Source organism: Diadema antillarum, unplaced genomic scaffold (assembly GCF_040938485.1).
Source record: "Diadema antillarum isolate AM-2024a unplaced genomic scaffold, OU_Dant_1.0 seq00000383_RagTag, whole genome shotgun sequence".
Taxonomy (NCBI): Eukaryota; Metazoa; Echinodermata; class Echinoidea; order Diadematoida; family Diadematidae; genus Diadema; species Diadema antillarum.
In genome coordinates, this window is record NW_027271381.1 from 133,213 (window position 1) to 145,711 (window position 12,499).

The 12,499-nt window shown below is 36.1% G+C and overlaps 1 protein-coding gene across 1 annotated transcript in view; it reads left to right on the top strand.

Annotated features, from left to right (window-relative positions):
• The window catches only part of LOC139731719 (laminin subunit alpha-2-like), a 69,606-nt gene extending 60,057 nt beyond the window's left edge, over positions 1–9,549 (top strand). Inside the window, exons 7-8 of the mRNA XM_071642599.1 lie at positions 902–1,111; positions 9,419–9,549. Coding sequence (XP_071498700.1) covers positions 902–1,111; positions 9,419–9,549 — 341 coding nt within the window. The remainder of the gene's footprint in view (positions 1–901; positions 1,112–9,418) is intronic.
• The last annotated feature ends 2,950 nt before the right edge of the window (positions 9,550–12,499 follow it).

The following is a 12,499-nucleotide window of genomic DNA, read 5'->3' on the forward strand; positions in this document are numbered from 1 at the left end:
TGAGTGGTCAGATGCTAATGGTTCAAGAAACCCACCCCTCCCTGCCCCCTTTCTGATCCCAAGAATATGAGATGGAGTTGAAAGATATAGTAGAGTTACACTAACTGTTGTCATATCTGTGAATAATGGTAGAAGCCAATGTCTTATCACCTCAATTGTAGGGGTAGCAGTATACATGATAGTCATCTGCTAGGAGCAGTTAGTAGTGGGAGAATCGAGACTGGTAACAGAGAATAACCTTTGTGATCCTCTTTCTCAGCTATGGAATATGAGATTCAGTTGAAAGGTACAGTAGGCTATAGTAGACTTAAACAACTGTCGTCGTATATATAAAGCAGAGCTGAGTGCCTGCAAAGATAAGATGAAATCACACAACATGAAGGAATTATTTAAAAACGGCGCACAAATACTGTCTGTGTTGTGTTTGATTATTTCATGCTGATGAAGTGACAGTGCAATTCCAGGCTAGATAAACTCAGTAAAATCGGATGATCCCAATAGGAGACATTTCATCAAAATGAATTCACTTTGATACTGTTGAGAGGGTATAAGTGATAGTAATGGTAAATACGACAATAGTGCTATGGTAGAAGCTGTGACAGTAGGAATTGTGAAGATATGTTTGCAAAAAAAGATAATGAACGTGATGACAATGAAAATTGGTGATATGATATTCATGGAAATGCAAGTGTACACAGTTATAGCAGTAATAATGGCAAAGACTTATTTATAAAAAAGTTAATTAATATCATGATGAATATGGTAATTATTGATATGATATTCATGGAAAAAAAAAAGAATTACAGGTTATCATAATGAAGTCAACATATACTCCATCTATGCTTTGAATTTCTTTGGTTGAATTTAAAGAACTTACATCCACCAACCTGTTTTTATCCAGCTTGCAACTGCCACGGTCATGCTGAAGACTGCTACTATGACCCGCAAGTCGACCTCCAGGGCCGGAGTCTGAATGTGCTGGGTAGATACGAGGGGGGCGGAGTCTGCCTCGATTGCCGCGACAACACGGCGGGGCTGAACTGCGAGACTTGTCGCGATGGGTTCTACCGACCGCTCGGTGTCGAACCTGACGATCCATTGCCATGTCACCGTATGTATCTCATCTTTTTGCCATTAAATTATGCATCCAGTAAACCTGACTCTATGGGAATGTGATGATTAATCTTATTTTGATGTTAGGGACAGAAGCCTTTTCATGCATGGTGCATGACACCTTTACTTATCAATTGGAAGTATGGAGACATAATTTCATATATGACTTATTTTAGCCTGGAGTCACACTTATTTTTCACTCTACTTGTGGTCACCTCAACCTATAATGGCTCTTTAAATTATCTGACAGGGGCAGGTGTTTTGAAATAATGCATAAAATTATTGTGCAATGCAGGAATACAGTGTAAGTGTGCAAACCATGTTTGCTTATTTTGAGAAAGGGTATTTATTACATCAAGAAATGCAAACTTTATAGAGTATAATGTGTATTTAACATCAATTTTATCAACAAATTATTCTAACTAATTGTCAATGGCTTTATACATGTCTCTGAATGAAAACTTTCTGAACCCATGCTGGATAAATGCCAGTGTAAGTTGAGTGCATAGGATTCAATGTTTTACCACTGTCTGAATATTTGTCAAGAACAGCCCACCCTTCACTTTTGTTGACAGGTGAAAGGAATTATTGACATATTTGCACTTGGCCATTCCTTTGTCTCACAATGTGATGAACAGGTGTCATATTGATTATGGGGGATTCTTTTCTTTACCACCACTAGGGGGCATTTCACAATCCCTAATTATAGTAAATGAGATTATTAACTTCTTCAGATATGTGGTTGAGTCCACACCTGTGAAATGTATGTCAAACACCTGTGTTTGATGTGAACTTTTGAAATGTAAATTGCCTTGCCAGGATGGAAAAATACCAAGTTTACTGAGGGTCATACTTGATTTGTGTAAGAGAACACATTTCAGCATGCATTAGTTTTGCAATGGGTATTTTCTTTTCTTTGAAATATACTTCTTATGCAGGCATGCACACTAACCCATTTTTTTTTTCTACTGGTCCGACCTGTCTATCGAACCAGTAGGTACCCAGTTTTACCATCTTTCACTAGTCAGGGACCGTCAGACCAGTGCCAGTGTGCAGAGTTGTCATATGTTCTTTTTTGAGATGGATGGGATTCATTGCCCCACCTAAAGAATATAAATGAATAAAACAAGACTTACAATTTCTTCATAATTATTCATACATACATAAATGTAGAATTATGGAGATTTTGTAAAGATAAACAAAATTGGCATTTATGTTCCTTCATTTAAATGTATTTTTACCACTGATCTGTAATTTGATGTCTATGATGTAATATTTGTCACTGTGATTGGTTTTACTACAAGTAGCACAGAAAAAAAAAGAAAATCTATATGTGACATATTACTTCTGGCAAATAGTCCAGTGTTCAGCCAAAAAGTTGTCAACTGAATGGCTCAAAAGTTTTTAAATGTCCAAATGCCTAACTAACAATTGCTGCAGTGGGCAGCTGATGTGACCATGAGTCACACAGGGCCACTACATGAGAATGTCAGTTCTAGAATTTTATTTGATTAGCTCCAGTCGACTGCAGACAGCAGCAGGCAAGAGGGAAATGTGTGAATTTAGACGGAAACGTTTCATTATTGGCGATCCCAATCCTGTCCTGAAAGCTTAAAATTGCACATACACATTTATGCACTTACAATTTGTATCTCATACATAAGAGCACAGGAAAACAAAGAAATAAGAAATGTAAATGAACCAACATCTGTGCTTCCTTATGTTTTTAAGTTTTTGTGAATGAAATTATGAAATGAAAACAATATGAAAGTAAAGCTCAAGGTACTGACAGGATGCTTCACCATTTTCAATGTTGACAAGATTTCTTTCATTGATAAAATGTTGTTTAGAACTGTGATCAAGTATACTCCAGTGGCAAAAGATTTGTTGTGTATACTTCAAGTCCTCTTTGCCCAGCCCTGGAACTGTGGGACATTATGCTATCTTTTTGCCCTCCAACAGCCACCTAGAAAGTCAGCTGTATGACCTGGCAACTTCGGTCACTCCACATCACAAATTTTGACGTGATTCATGCCAAGTCATTGCTTGCCAGTTCTTTTTGTTCTTCTTGGGCTAAATTTCAGCTGCTACACATATGTGCAGTAGCCAGATATTGCTTGTTGTGTTTGCCAAATATTTTCCACACTTCTTTTGAAAAGGAAAGATTGTGATTCTCCCAACTGTTGTTATGCCAACTGGCTGAATGGCGTCCGTCTCTTTTATAGTTATAGCTGGCCGTCTCTTTTATAGTTATAGCAACTTAATTGTTGCTAGAGTAACTATACGAGTAGAAATTTGATCCTGGTTTTTTGTTAGCTTTTCCAGGAATGATATGGGACCTTTTTGTAATTCGCTATTTTCTTTCTTCTTCTTTTTTTTTTCTTGTCGTCACTTTGTTCCTCTCTTATGTAATTGAATACCAAGTCAAACTGTTAAACCGATGGACACTGTGACCTAATCCTGGTTAATAATGTATTTCAGCAGCTGGTCTTCAATCTGATTTATCAAATTTACCTCGCTGCATCTTTACTTTTGATAATTATGGTATGCAATTTTATAAGACCGCTGCACTGGTCATGACACTATGGCAACATTATAGAACGATGCTATTTGATGTATTAAGCCATTTTTCACTTTTATCCGTTCACATACCCGTCATTTGCAGCATCACTAACAATCGACGTTGCCATGGTTGCCGAATCATTCATTTATTTCCAATAGGTCAATACAATCTTTTTTTTTCCTTTTGCATTTATTTCTGCAGTATCAATTTCCCCCTCTTTTGTATAATCATAGAAATGTCATGCACCGATATGTCAAAATTGATACTCTCTAATTTGTGTCAAGAAGGACGATAGCAAGAGGAAGAGGAAAAGTGTATTAACCATCTTATTTCTTTTTCTGTGTATCACTGTAAAAAAAAAAAGTAACCCGACATGAATTATTTTTTTGTGATATTATTATCATGAAGTACCAAAAGTGTTGTAATATATGGGTTTAATTAATGTGTATTGGAAAATGTGTGCAGGGTCCGTTGAGTATGACGCTATACTGTACATTTTGAATGTATTCAGTGACAGTTTAGCATCTTTCAATGTCCTGTTCATTGTTATTATCCACTGCTCTCTCCACACGGCATTCCATTTTTTTTTTTTTGGTAATATTGTCTCTTATAATACATAAAACTGAGATCTAAACTGATGTTGATTATTAGCTGGTTTAACCGCAGTTGTCTGCGATTACTATGGCGTTGTTGGTCTATCTTATACGTAAGCCATAGATCTATACCATTCATGAGTGGTTTTTTTTTTTTTTTTTACTCGTGTGTTTTCAAGCACGCCGGGAGCTCCGCCTTGCTTGATGTCTATCAGGTTTAGTTATGTTCTGAGCAATATGTGTGCTTTTGTTGTTTTGTTTATGTTTTGTTGTTTATGTTTACTTGTTTATGTTGTCGCTTGTCATGCTATCTCTCGTGTTCACAATCAGCTGTTAATCTATTTCCAATCCATGGTTGGGTCCCGCTCGGCTTATGTAAAGTTTGCTATTCTCCAATTAGGAGCTTACGCTCCATATCTAATACTTAATTTTGGTTGTTAATGATGGCGCAGATAGATAGTTTTGCTTTTCATTCTCTAGGGAATGAAGATTTGATTAACCTTTTTGGAATCAATCAAAAGGATCAACAAAGTGAAAATAACCCATTTAGATATGAATACCGTGCAGCAGATACCATTAATTCTATCTTCGATAATTTGAATGTGAATGAGGAAAATATATTACATCAAGGTTCTGATTATCTAACGATTAATCAATTTCAGTCTTTAGAGATATCGAATGATAGTTTTTCATTGATGCATCTAAATGTCCGAAGTTTAAATAGCAACTTCGAACATTTACAATCTTTACTAGAAAATCCTACCCAGAATTCATTTTCTGTTATTGGGCTCACTGAGACGTGGCTTACTAAATATTCCCCTAATTCTTTTGCATTTCCTGGTTATGATTTTATTACGAATAATAGAACTAACAAGGTAGGAGGAGGGGTTGCATTATATATTAAACAACATTTTGATTATTTTGTACACACCGAACTTAACTCCATGAATGAAATTTTAGAATCTTTGGTTGTTGAAATAAATATCCCAAAGTCTAGGAATATTTTGATTACATTGATATATAGACCTCCAAACTCCAGCAGTGCATTATTTCTAGAAGCCTTACAGGATCTCATCCATAACCCAATTTTTGTTAATAAAAAATGCTTTGTTATGGGCGATTTCAATATAGATATATTGAAATGCCACACAGTAAATGCCTCTCAGAATTTACTTGATAGTATGTTTTCAGCTTCTTTTTTACCACTTATTACTAAACCCACCCGAGTGACAGATAATACAGCTTCACTTATTGATAATATATTTTGTAATATTACGCCTACTCCTAAATCGAATATCATTTTAGCAGATATATCGGACCACTTTCCAATTTTCACATCCATCCCAGTCACCACGAAACCAATTAGTCCCACTAGAGAAGTATTTAGAAAAGTCACACCGGATAACTTACAGAATTTGAAGAATAGTCTGAATGAAGAAACTTGGAGAGAAGTATATAGCACTCATGATACGGATTTATCATTTGATGTTTTTATGAATATTTTGAATTCTCATTTAGAGAAATATGTTCCTTTGGTAGAAGTTAAACGTGATTACAAAAAGTATCCTAGATCACCATGGATAACAAAATCTCTTCTACGATCTATAAACCGGAAAAACAATTTGTATTATGCAGACAAAATTAAACGTACTGAACAATCTCATCGTAAATATATTATGTATAAAAACACTCTTACAAGAATATTGCGTTATGAAAAAAAGAAGTATTACGCGGATCAGATATCCTTTTGTAAGCATGACATGAGTAAAACTTGGAAAATAATAAACAGTGCTATAAATAAAGAAAATGATAAGTTTTGTGTTACAAGAGTTGTTTCTGGTGACAAGGAAATAACAGACCCTGTGATGATTGCAGATGCATTTAACCTTTACTTTTCGCAGATTGGACATGATCTTGCTAATAAAACTCCTGCTTGTCAAAAAAATTTCTATGAATTTCTTAAATTACCCAACTCAAATTCATTCTTTTTTGATCCGATTATTAGTTATGAAGTAAAAGATATCATTATGAGTTTGGAAAGTAAAAGAAGCTCGGGACCTGATTGTATTGATAACGTTATTTTGAAAAATATAGCTGAGAATATTGTTGAACCTTTAACTTACATTTTTAATTTGTCATTAAGCAGTGGTGTTGTTCCGCTACGAATGAAAATTGCTAAAGTAATCCCAATTTATAAGAAAGGTAATAAGGAAGATATTAGTAATTATAGACCAATTTCATTGTTGTCATCGTTTTCAAAACTGTTAGAAAAAGTTGTTTATTCTAGACTCCTTAAATTTCTTGATTTTTATGATATCATTTCTGATTCACAATTTGGTTTCCGCAAAGGACATAGCACTTCTCAAGCAATCCTCTCCTTTATTGAAAAAGTAGCCAAAGCAGTAGATAGGGCTCATCACACAGTGGGTGTCTTCCTGGACCTCTCCAAGGCCTTCGATACCATTGATCATAAAATATTACTTCATAAATTATGTCACTATGGTATACGTGGCAAGGCCTTGGAGTGGTTCAGGAGTTACCTCTCTGATCGTAAACAGTATGTTTTTCTATCTGGTCAAAACTCCTGCAACCAATCTGTCACCTGTGGTGTACCTCAGGGTAGTTTACTGGGACCTCTTTTATTCATTTTGTATATAAATGATATAATAAATGCTTCTAATATTTTATCTTTTGTACTTTTTGCTGATGACTCTAATGTTTTTCTTTCTCATTCAGATCCTCATATTTTGGTGGATTTGTTAAATTCTGAATTAAAGAGATTGTTATGTTGGATAAGGTCAAATAAGTTGTCTATAAATCTTCTTAAAACTAAATGTATATTATTTAGTAATACTTTAAATAATCTTCCTAATGATATAAAAATAGATGATATAGTTATAGATGAAGTTGCATCAATGAAGTTTTTAGGTTTGGTTATTGACAATAAACTTTCATGGAAGTCACATATTGATAGTATTTGTCACACAATATCTCGAAATATTGGTGTTATTAATAGAGTTAAATATTATTTTTCTATTCCCACCCTTTTAATGTTATATTCAGCTTTGATTTTACCTTATTTGAATTATGGCATCATAGCTTGGGGGAACACACATCCATCATATCTCGACAGACTGTCCCGTCTCCAGAAAAAAGCTCTTCGAATAATTTGTCATGTTTCTTGGAGAGCCCACACCGATGTTTTATTTTCTGAAAACAAAATTTTAAAGATAACTGATATTTATTATTATTGTCTTGGCCAATTTATGTATAAACTTTCTAATAATTTGTTGCCGTCTGTCTTCACAAGCATGTTTGCGAGAAACCGCTCGTTCCATAAATATCCAACTCGTCACTCAGATGAATTCCATCTGCCTTTAACTAGAACAATGTTTACACATTCTATATTTACATTTGCTGGACCTAAATATTGGAACAACCTTTCTAACAGTTTGAGGACATCTCCAAGTTTAAGTTCCTTTAAGAGTAATCTGAAGAAAAATATTTTGAACAGTTATAAGAATTGTTGATTCTTTATTGGTTGCAAAGAAGTGTAAAATCCAACCTTATATTCTATTGGAATTACAGCTAAGCGGCTCCATCCATCCACTACCTCTCGTGTCCTTCTATTTTTTTTTGTCTCTTATCTTCACACCACGCATTAAGCTGCTTTCTCCCCCCCCCCCTCTCTCTCATACACACACACACACACTCACACACACACACACACACACACACACACACACACACATACTATTTTGTTTCTCTCCTCTCTTTTCCGGCATGACAGCGACTTTAGTGTAGTGTAGGGATTTGTTCAGGGTTTTTGTTTCGGATAAGTTAGGTTATAGGTCTTTTTGTCTTAGTTTCTTTGTTTCATCCATTTTCAATGCTTATCAGTCTATCGATCATATAATTTCTTGTATTACGTGTGGGGGGAATGCAGCCTACAAGCTCAGCTTTTTAGCATTCCTCCCCATTTCCAACATTTTCCTATACCTACAAGTTTTCTGTAAATTTATCCTTTACTTTGTATGATGAAATTTATGCACTGTATTCAATTTTTGTAATATATTTATATGTTTTTGTTGGAAATGAAAAATAAATGAATGAATGAATGAATGAATGAAAGTATTCATGTGACACTTTTGTGATGGCTACAGCTAACATGTAATTATGTAGCTTAGGGTTTTCTCCCACTCCCCCCCCCCCCCCCCCTTTGTGCTCTCTTGAGCAAGACTCAAAGAATGCAGGTGTAACCTTTTTTTTCCCCATCTACATGTATTAAACATTTATAATTTTCTTTCTGTCATTAGGTCATCTGTTGAAAGCCTTGACATTTTCAAGGTTTTTTTTCAATATTTCAAATGATCCAATTTTAAGCCAGCTCTGCGGAATTTTTTTCATTATTAGGGTCAGAGAATACAAAGTTCTTCAAATGGTACAGATCCACACCCCCCCCCCCCCCCCGACAAATCTGTGTTTGGCAAACTTCTTCCAGTTCATGAGTTGTATCCATGGTAAATATCAGTAAATCATCCTTATGTGGTGGTGTCCTGTGAGCGAGTCCTCATGAATTTCATGATCAGTCACATCACTTTGACACTTCTTAATTCAATCTCCCCTCGCTTCTAAGAGAAACATAGAGTGTGCTGTTTTAGTTGTTAATGGAGGAATTATCTCTCAGTTTTTAGAGTGATTTGTGTGAAAACTTTGTTTGTAATGTGTCTTGAACAAAGTATTGAATAGAATGGTTTGTGATAAAACATTAAATTGTTATCCTTTAGAGTACAAAACAAATAGGCTGTACAATGTATGTCTGAAGTTGTGTCACAGTAATGGTTTGCAGAAAGCAACCATTTTACCTACCCAATGGACTTCATCTGTCATTCTAGATGAACTTCTCTTGATAACTCCATAATTCAGTGTGAAATCAAGTCTTCTGATTTGATTTATTTCTGTATTTTTCACGAAGTATAATATATATAACGTAACAAACCATTTTCCAATACTAATCACATTATATCCAACACAAAATGAATATAAATATAATCATATATAATGTACCAACAATGAAATATTGTATAGGGGGATTATAATCATACAAAAACAAGTTTAATACAATAACACCTGTATGTTGTCTTGACAGAATGCTACTGTAGTGCCGTTGGTAGCCGTAGTGACTCCAGATACCACTGTGTGAAGGATGACAGCCGTCTCTTTGAAAACCTGGTAGGTAGGAGGAGAGAAGCCAACCGCAGATTAGTGATTGTGAGATGAGATGAAATGAGATTAGAAGATGATAAAAAAGATATAGTAAATGGTAATAGATATTATAATTTTACAAAGAAAGTAAATTGCTTTCCAAAATAAGAATTGCATAGGGGTATGATAAGTTCATGAGATTTGATGTAACTTCTAAGTAGTATTAACAATTGTAGATCAAAATTGTATTTTGTCATCTTCACATATGTATTTTCATTGTTGCCCAGAGTACTTAATCTCCAAAGGGGATAGGCAGCTGGAATGCTATCAACTGAAAAGTGAGGAAAGTAAAACTGCCCCCCCCCAAAAAAAAAAGACTTATTGAATTTATGATTGCATAATACATGTATACATGTAGTTTCCCTTTTAAACTGTCCAAAAGTAATCAGTGTCCTGGTATGAATATACCAAGTTTGTGAGTAGTCCAATTATACGTTTCCATTATAAAGGCGCACACAGCTTGTCCATCACCTCTCTCTGATAAGCTTTTCCGATATTGGTCATTATACCCCCGCCAAACGAAGTTTGAAGGGGGTATATAGGAATCTGCGGACGGTCGGGCGGTCGGTCCGTTGCAAATCTTGCGTCGCGAACTACTTCCTCAGTTTTCAACCGATTCCCATAAAACTTGGCACAGATGTGTGCCTTGGGTTGTAGATGTGCAAGACGTATTTTTTGACAGTACCCAAAAGTACGTTGCCATGGTAACGGCATATTATGGGCAAAAATGGGTACAAATCTTGCGTCGCGAACTCCTCCCACAGTATTTGATCCATTTTTATGAAATTAGGTACAGATGTTCATCTGAATATGTTAATGTGCAAGACACATATTTCCGCAGTGGCAAAAAGTGCGTTGCCATGGTAACGGCATGTTATTGGTAAAATATAGGGCAAAATGCTTCATGGCAAAACTGCTTCATCAGTGTTCTTCCAATTCTCATGGAATTCATATTGAATGTTTGTCTTAGGATATAGGTCAGCATGACACATTTCTTGACAGTGACAAAAAGTATGTTGCCATGGTAACAGCTCACATATTATGAGCCAAAATGATGGAAAATTTTGTGTTGCAAACTACTTCCTCAGTTTTTGCCCAATTTCCATGAAACTTGGTACAGATGTGTGCCTTTGGTTGTAGATGTGCAAGACGCATTTTTCGACAGTACCCAAAAGTACGTTGCCATGGTAATGGCATATTAATGGCAGAAGATCAAGGAAAGATCTTGCGGATTTAACTACTTCCTCAGTTTTTTGACCAAAGCTTATGAAATGTTGTTTTGACCAAAGCTTATGAAATGTTGTTTTGCAGGGGTATAACCAGTCGCTGTAGCGACATTTCTAGTTTCATTTGTCTTATACACCAGAGTAAAAATTCAATTTTTTTGATTTGCAATAATGAAAGTGTTGATAATTGATGAGAAGTCCTAGTAGATTGTTCTAGCAGAAGCGAAAGGAGAAACATCCATATTTAAATTCATTGTGAAATTGGCCCATAAATGAATGCATTGCACTCCTCAGTGAATTTGGTATTCAAACTACAGTAGTGTGCTGAAGTATGCAGAAGTGGCTGCCAACAGGGGTTGCTGGGATCTTACATTGGAATATATTTTTGACCCTTGTTCATTCCTCCAAGCACTAATGATATCTGCCCCCTTGTCTGCTCTCCCTCTCTCTCCCTCTCTCTCTCCCTCTCTCTTTCTTTCTATCTGCATCTTGTTCAATTTCTCTCTCTCTCTCTCTCTTTCTCTCATCCCCCTTTCCACCCCCCCCCCCCAAAAAAAAAAGAACCCAGGAGACTGTTTTTGCAAGGAGGGCTACGCCGGGCCAAGCTGCGACAGGTGCGCCCGTGGTTACCGTGGCTACCCCAACTGTCAGAAGTGTGCTTGCAGTGATGCCGGTAGCATCAACGAGGACCCCTGTGAGCCCCCCTGCCTGTGCAAGGTGCAGTACAAGAGAAAAAGAAATGATGATAAACTCACTAAGAAGTTTTTATACCTAATTTCTTTCTGTTGACTGACTGTCTACTGTTCTGATTGTGTGTTTGTGTTTTTCCAGTAGCAATATTTACCATTTCTATATCATTTTGGTGTCTACATCAACTTCTTTGATTGTTTATTTTAGATCTAAACTAATTTTGTTCGCACAATACCAGCTGTCATCTTGGGTTGCATGAGAGTTGCATATGTACCTTTGTTGCAAGTTCCTGGACCACTAATTAAAACTCTGCCATGTAAGAAGCAAAACAAAATACTGAAGTAGATCTGCAGATAGGCATAATTCATGCTAATTCAGCTGAGCTGTATGACGTACTTCATCAACCTTACACAATTCATCATATCTGTATATGTCTCGTCTTTTTCTTGTGTAATTATTGTTTCTTGTAACAATGACGTTATATTACAGCCAGGGAACTCATTTCAAGCTTGTTTGTGTCTTTCCCAACACAGGAACACGTGGAAGGGGAAAACTGTGATATATGTAAGCCTGGCTTCTTCAACCTTGCTCAAGGCAATGTCGATGGTTGTGTGGAGTGCTTCTGTTTTGGGATCACCACCCAGTGCTCCAGCGTTCCGTGGGGTGTCGATCAGGTATGCATAGAATCAGTTCAAAAATGTATTCCCCCCCCCCCCCCTTGAATAAAAATCCCACAACATTATCAAGGGAATCAGATGTCAGATATGAGCAAGATTGGTCAGAACAAAGTTATATCACATAGAAGCACTTGAGAAAAATGAACCAAATAAACCAAATGAATGCCATTATACTAAGTAGTCTACTTCCAGTAGTATAGACTTATGCAACAAACCAGTGACTTCATGACTGCAACAAACACTAGGGACAATGTGGTATAGTGGTCAAGGCACCAGAACTCTGTAACTGGAAATCTTGTGTTCAAATTCCGTCTGTGTGTTGTTTGAAAGTTTGTGTGGTAATGTAAGTGAGGAAGAGAGGTTTGCAGCAAC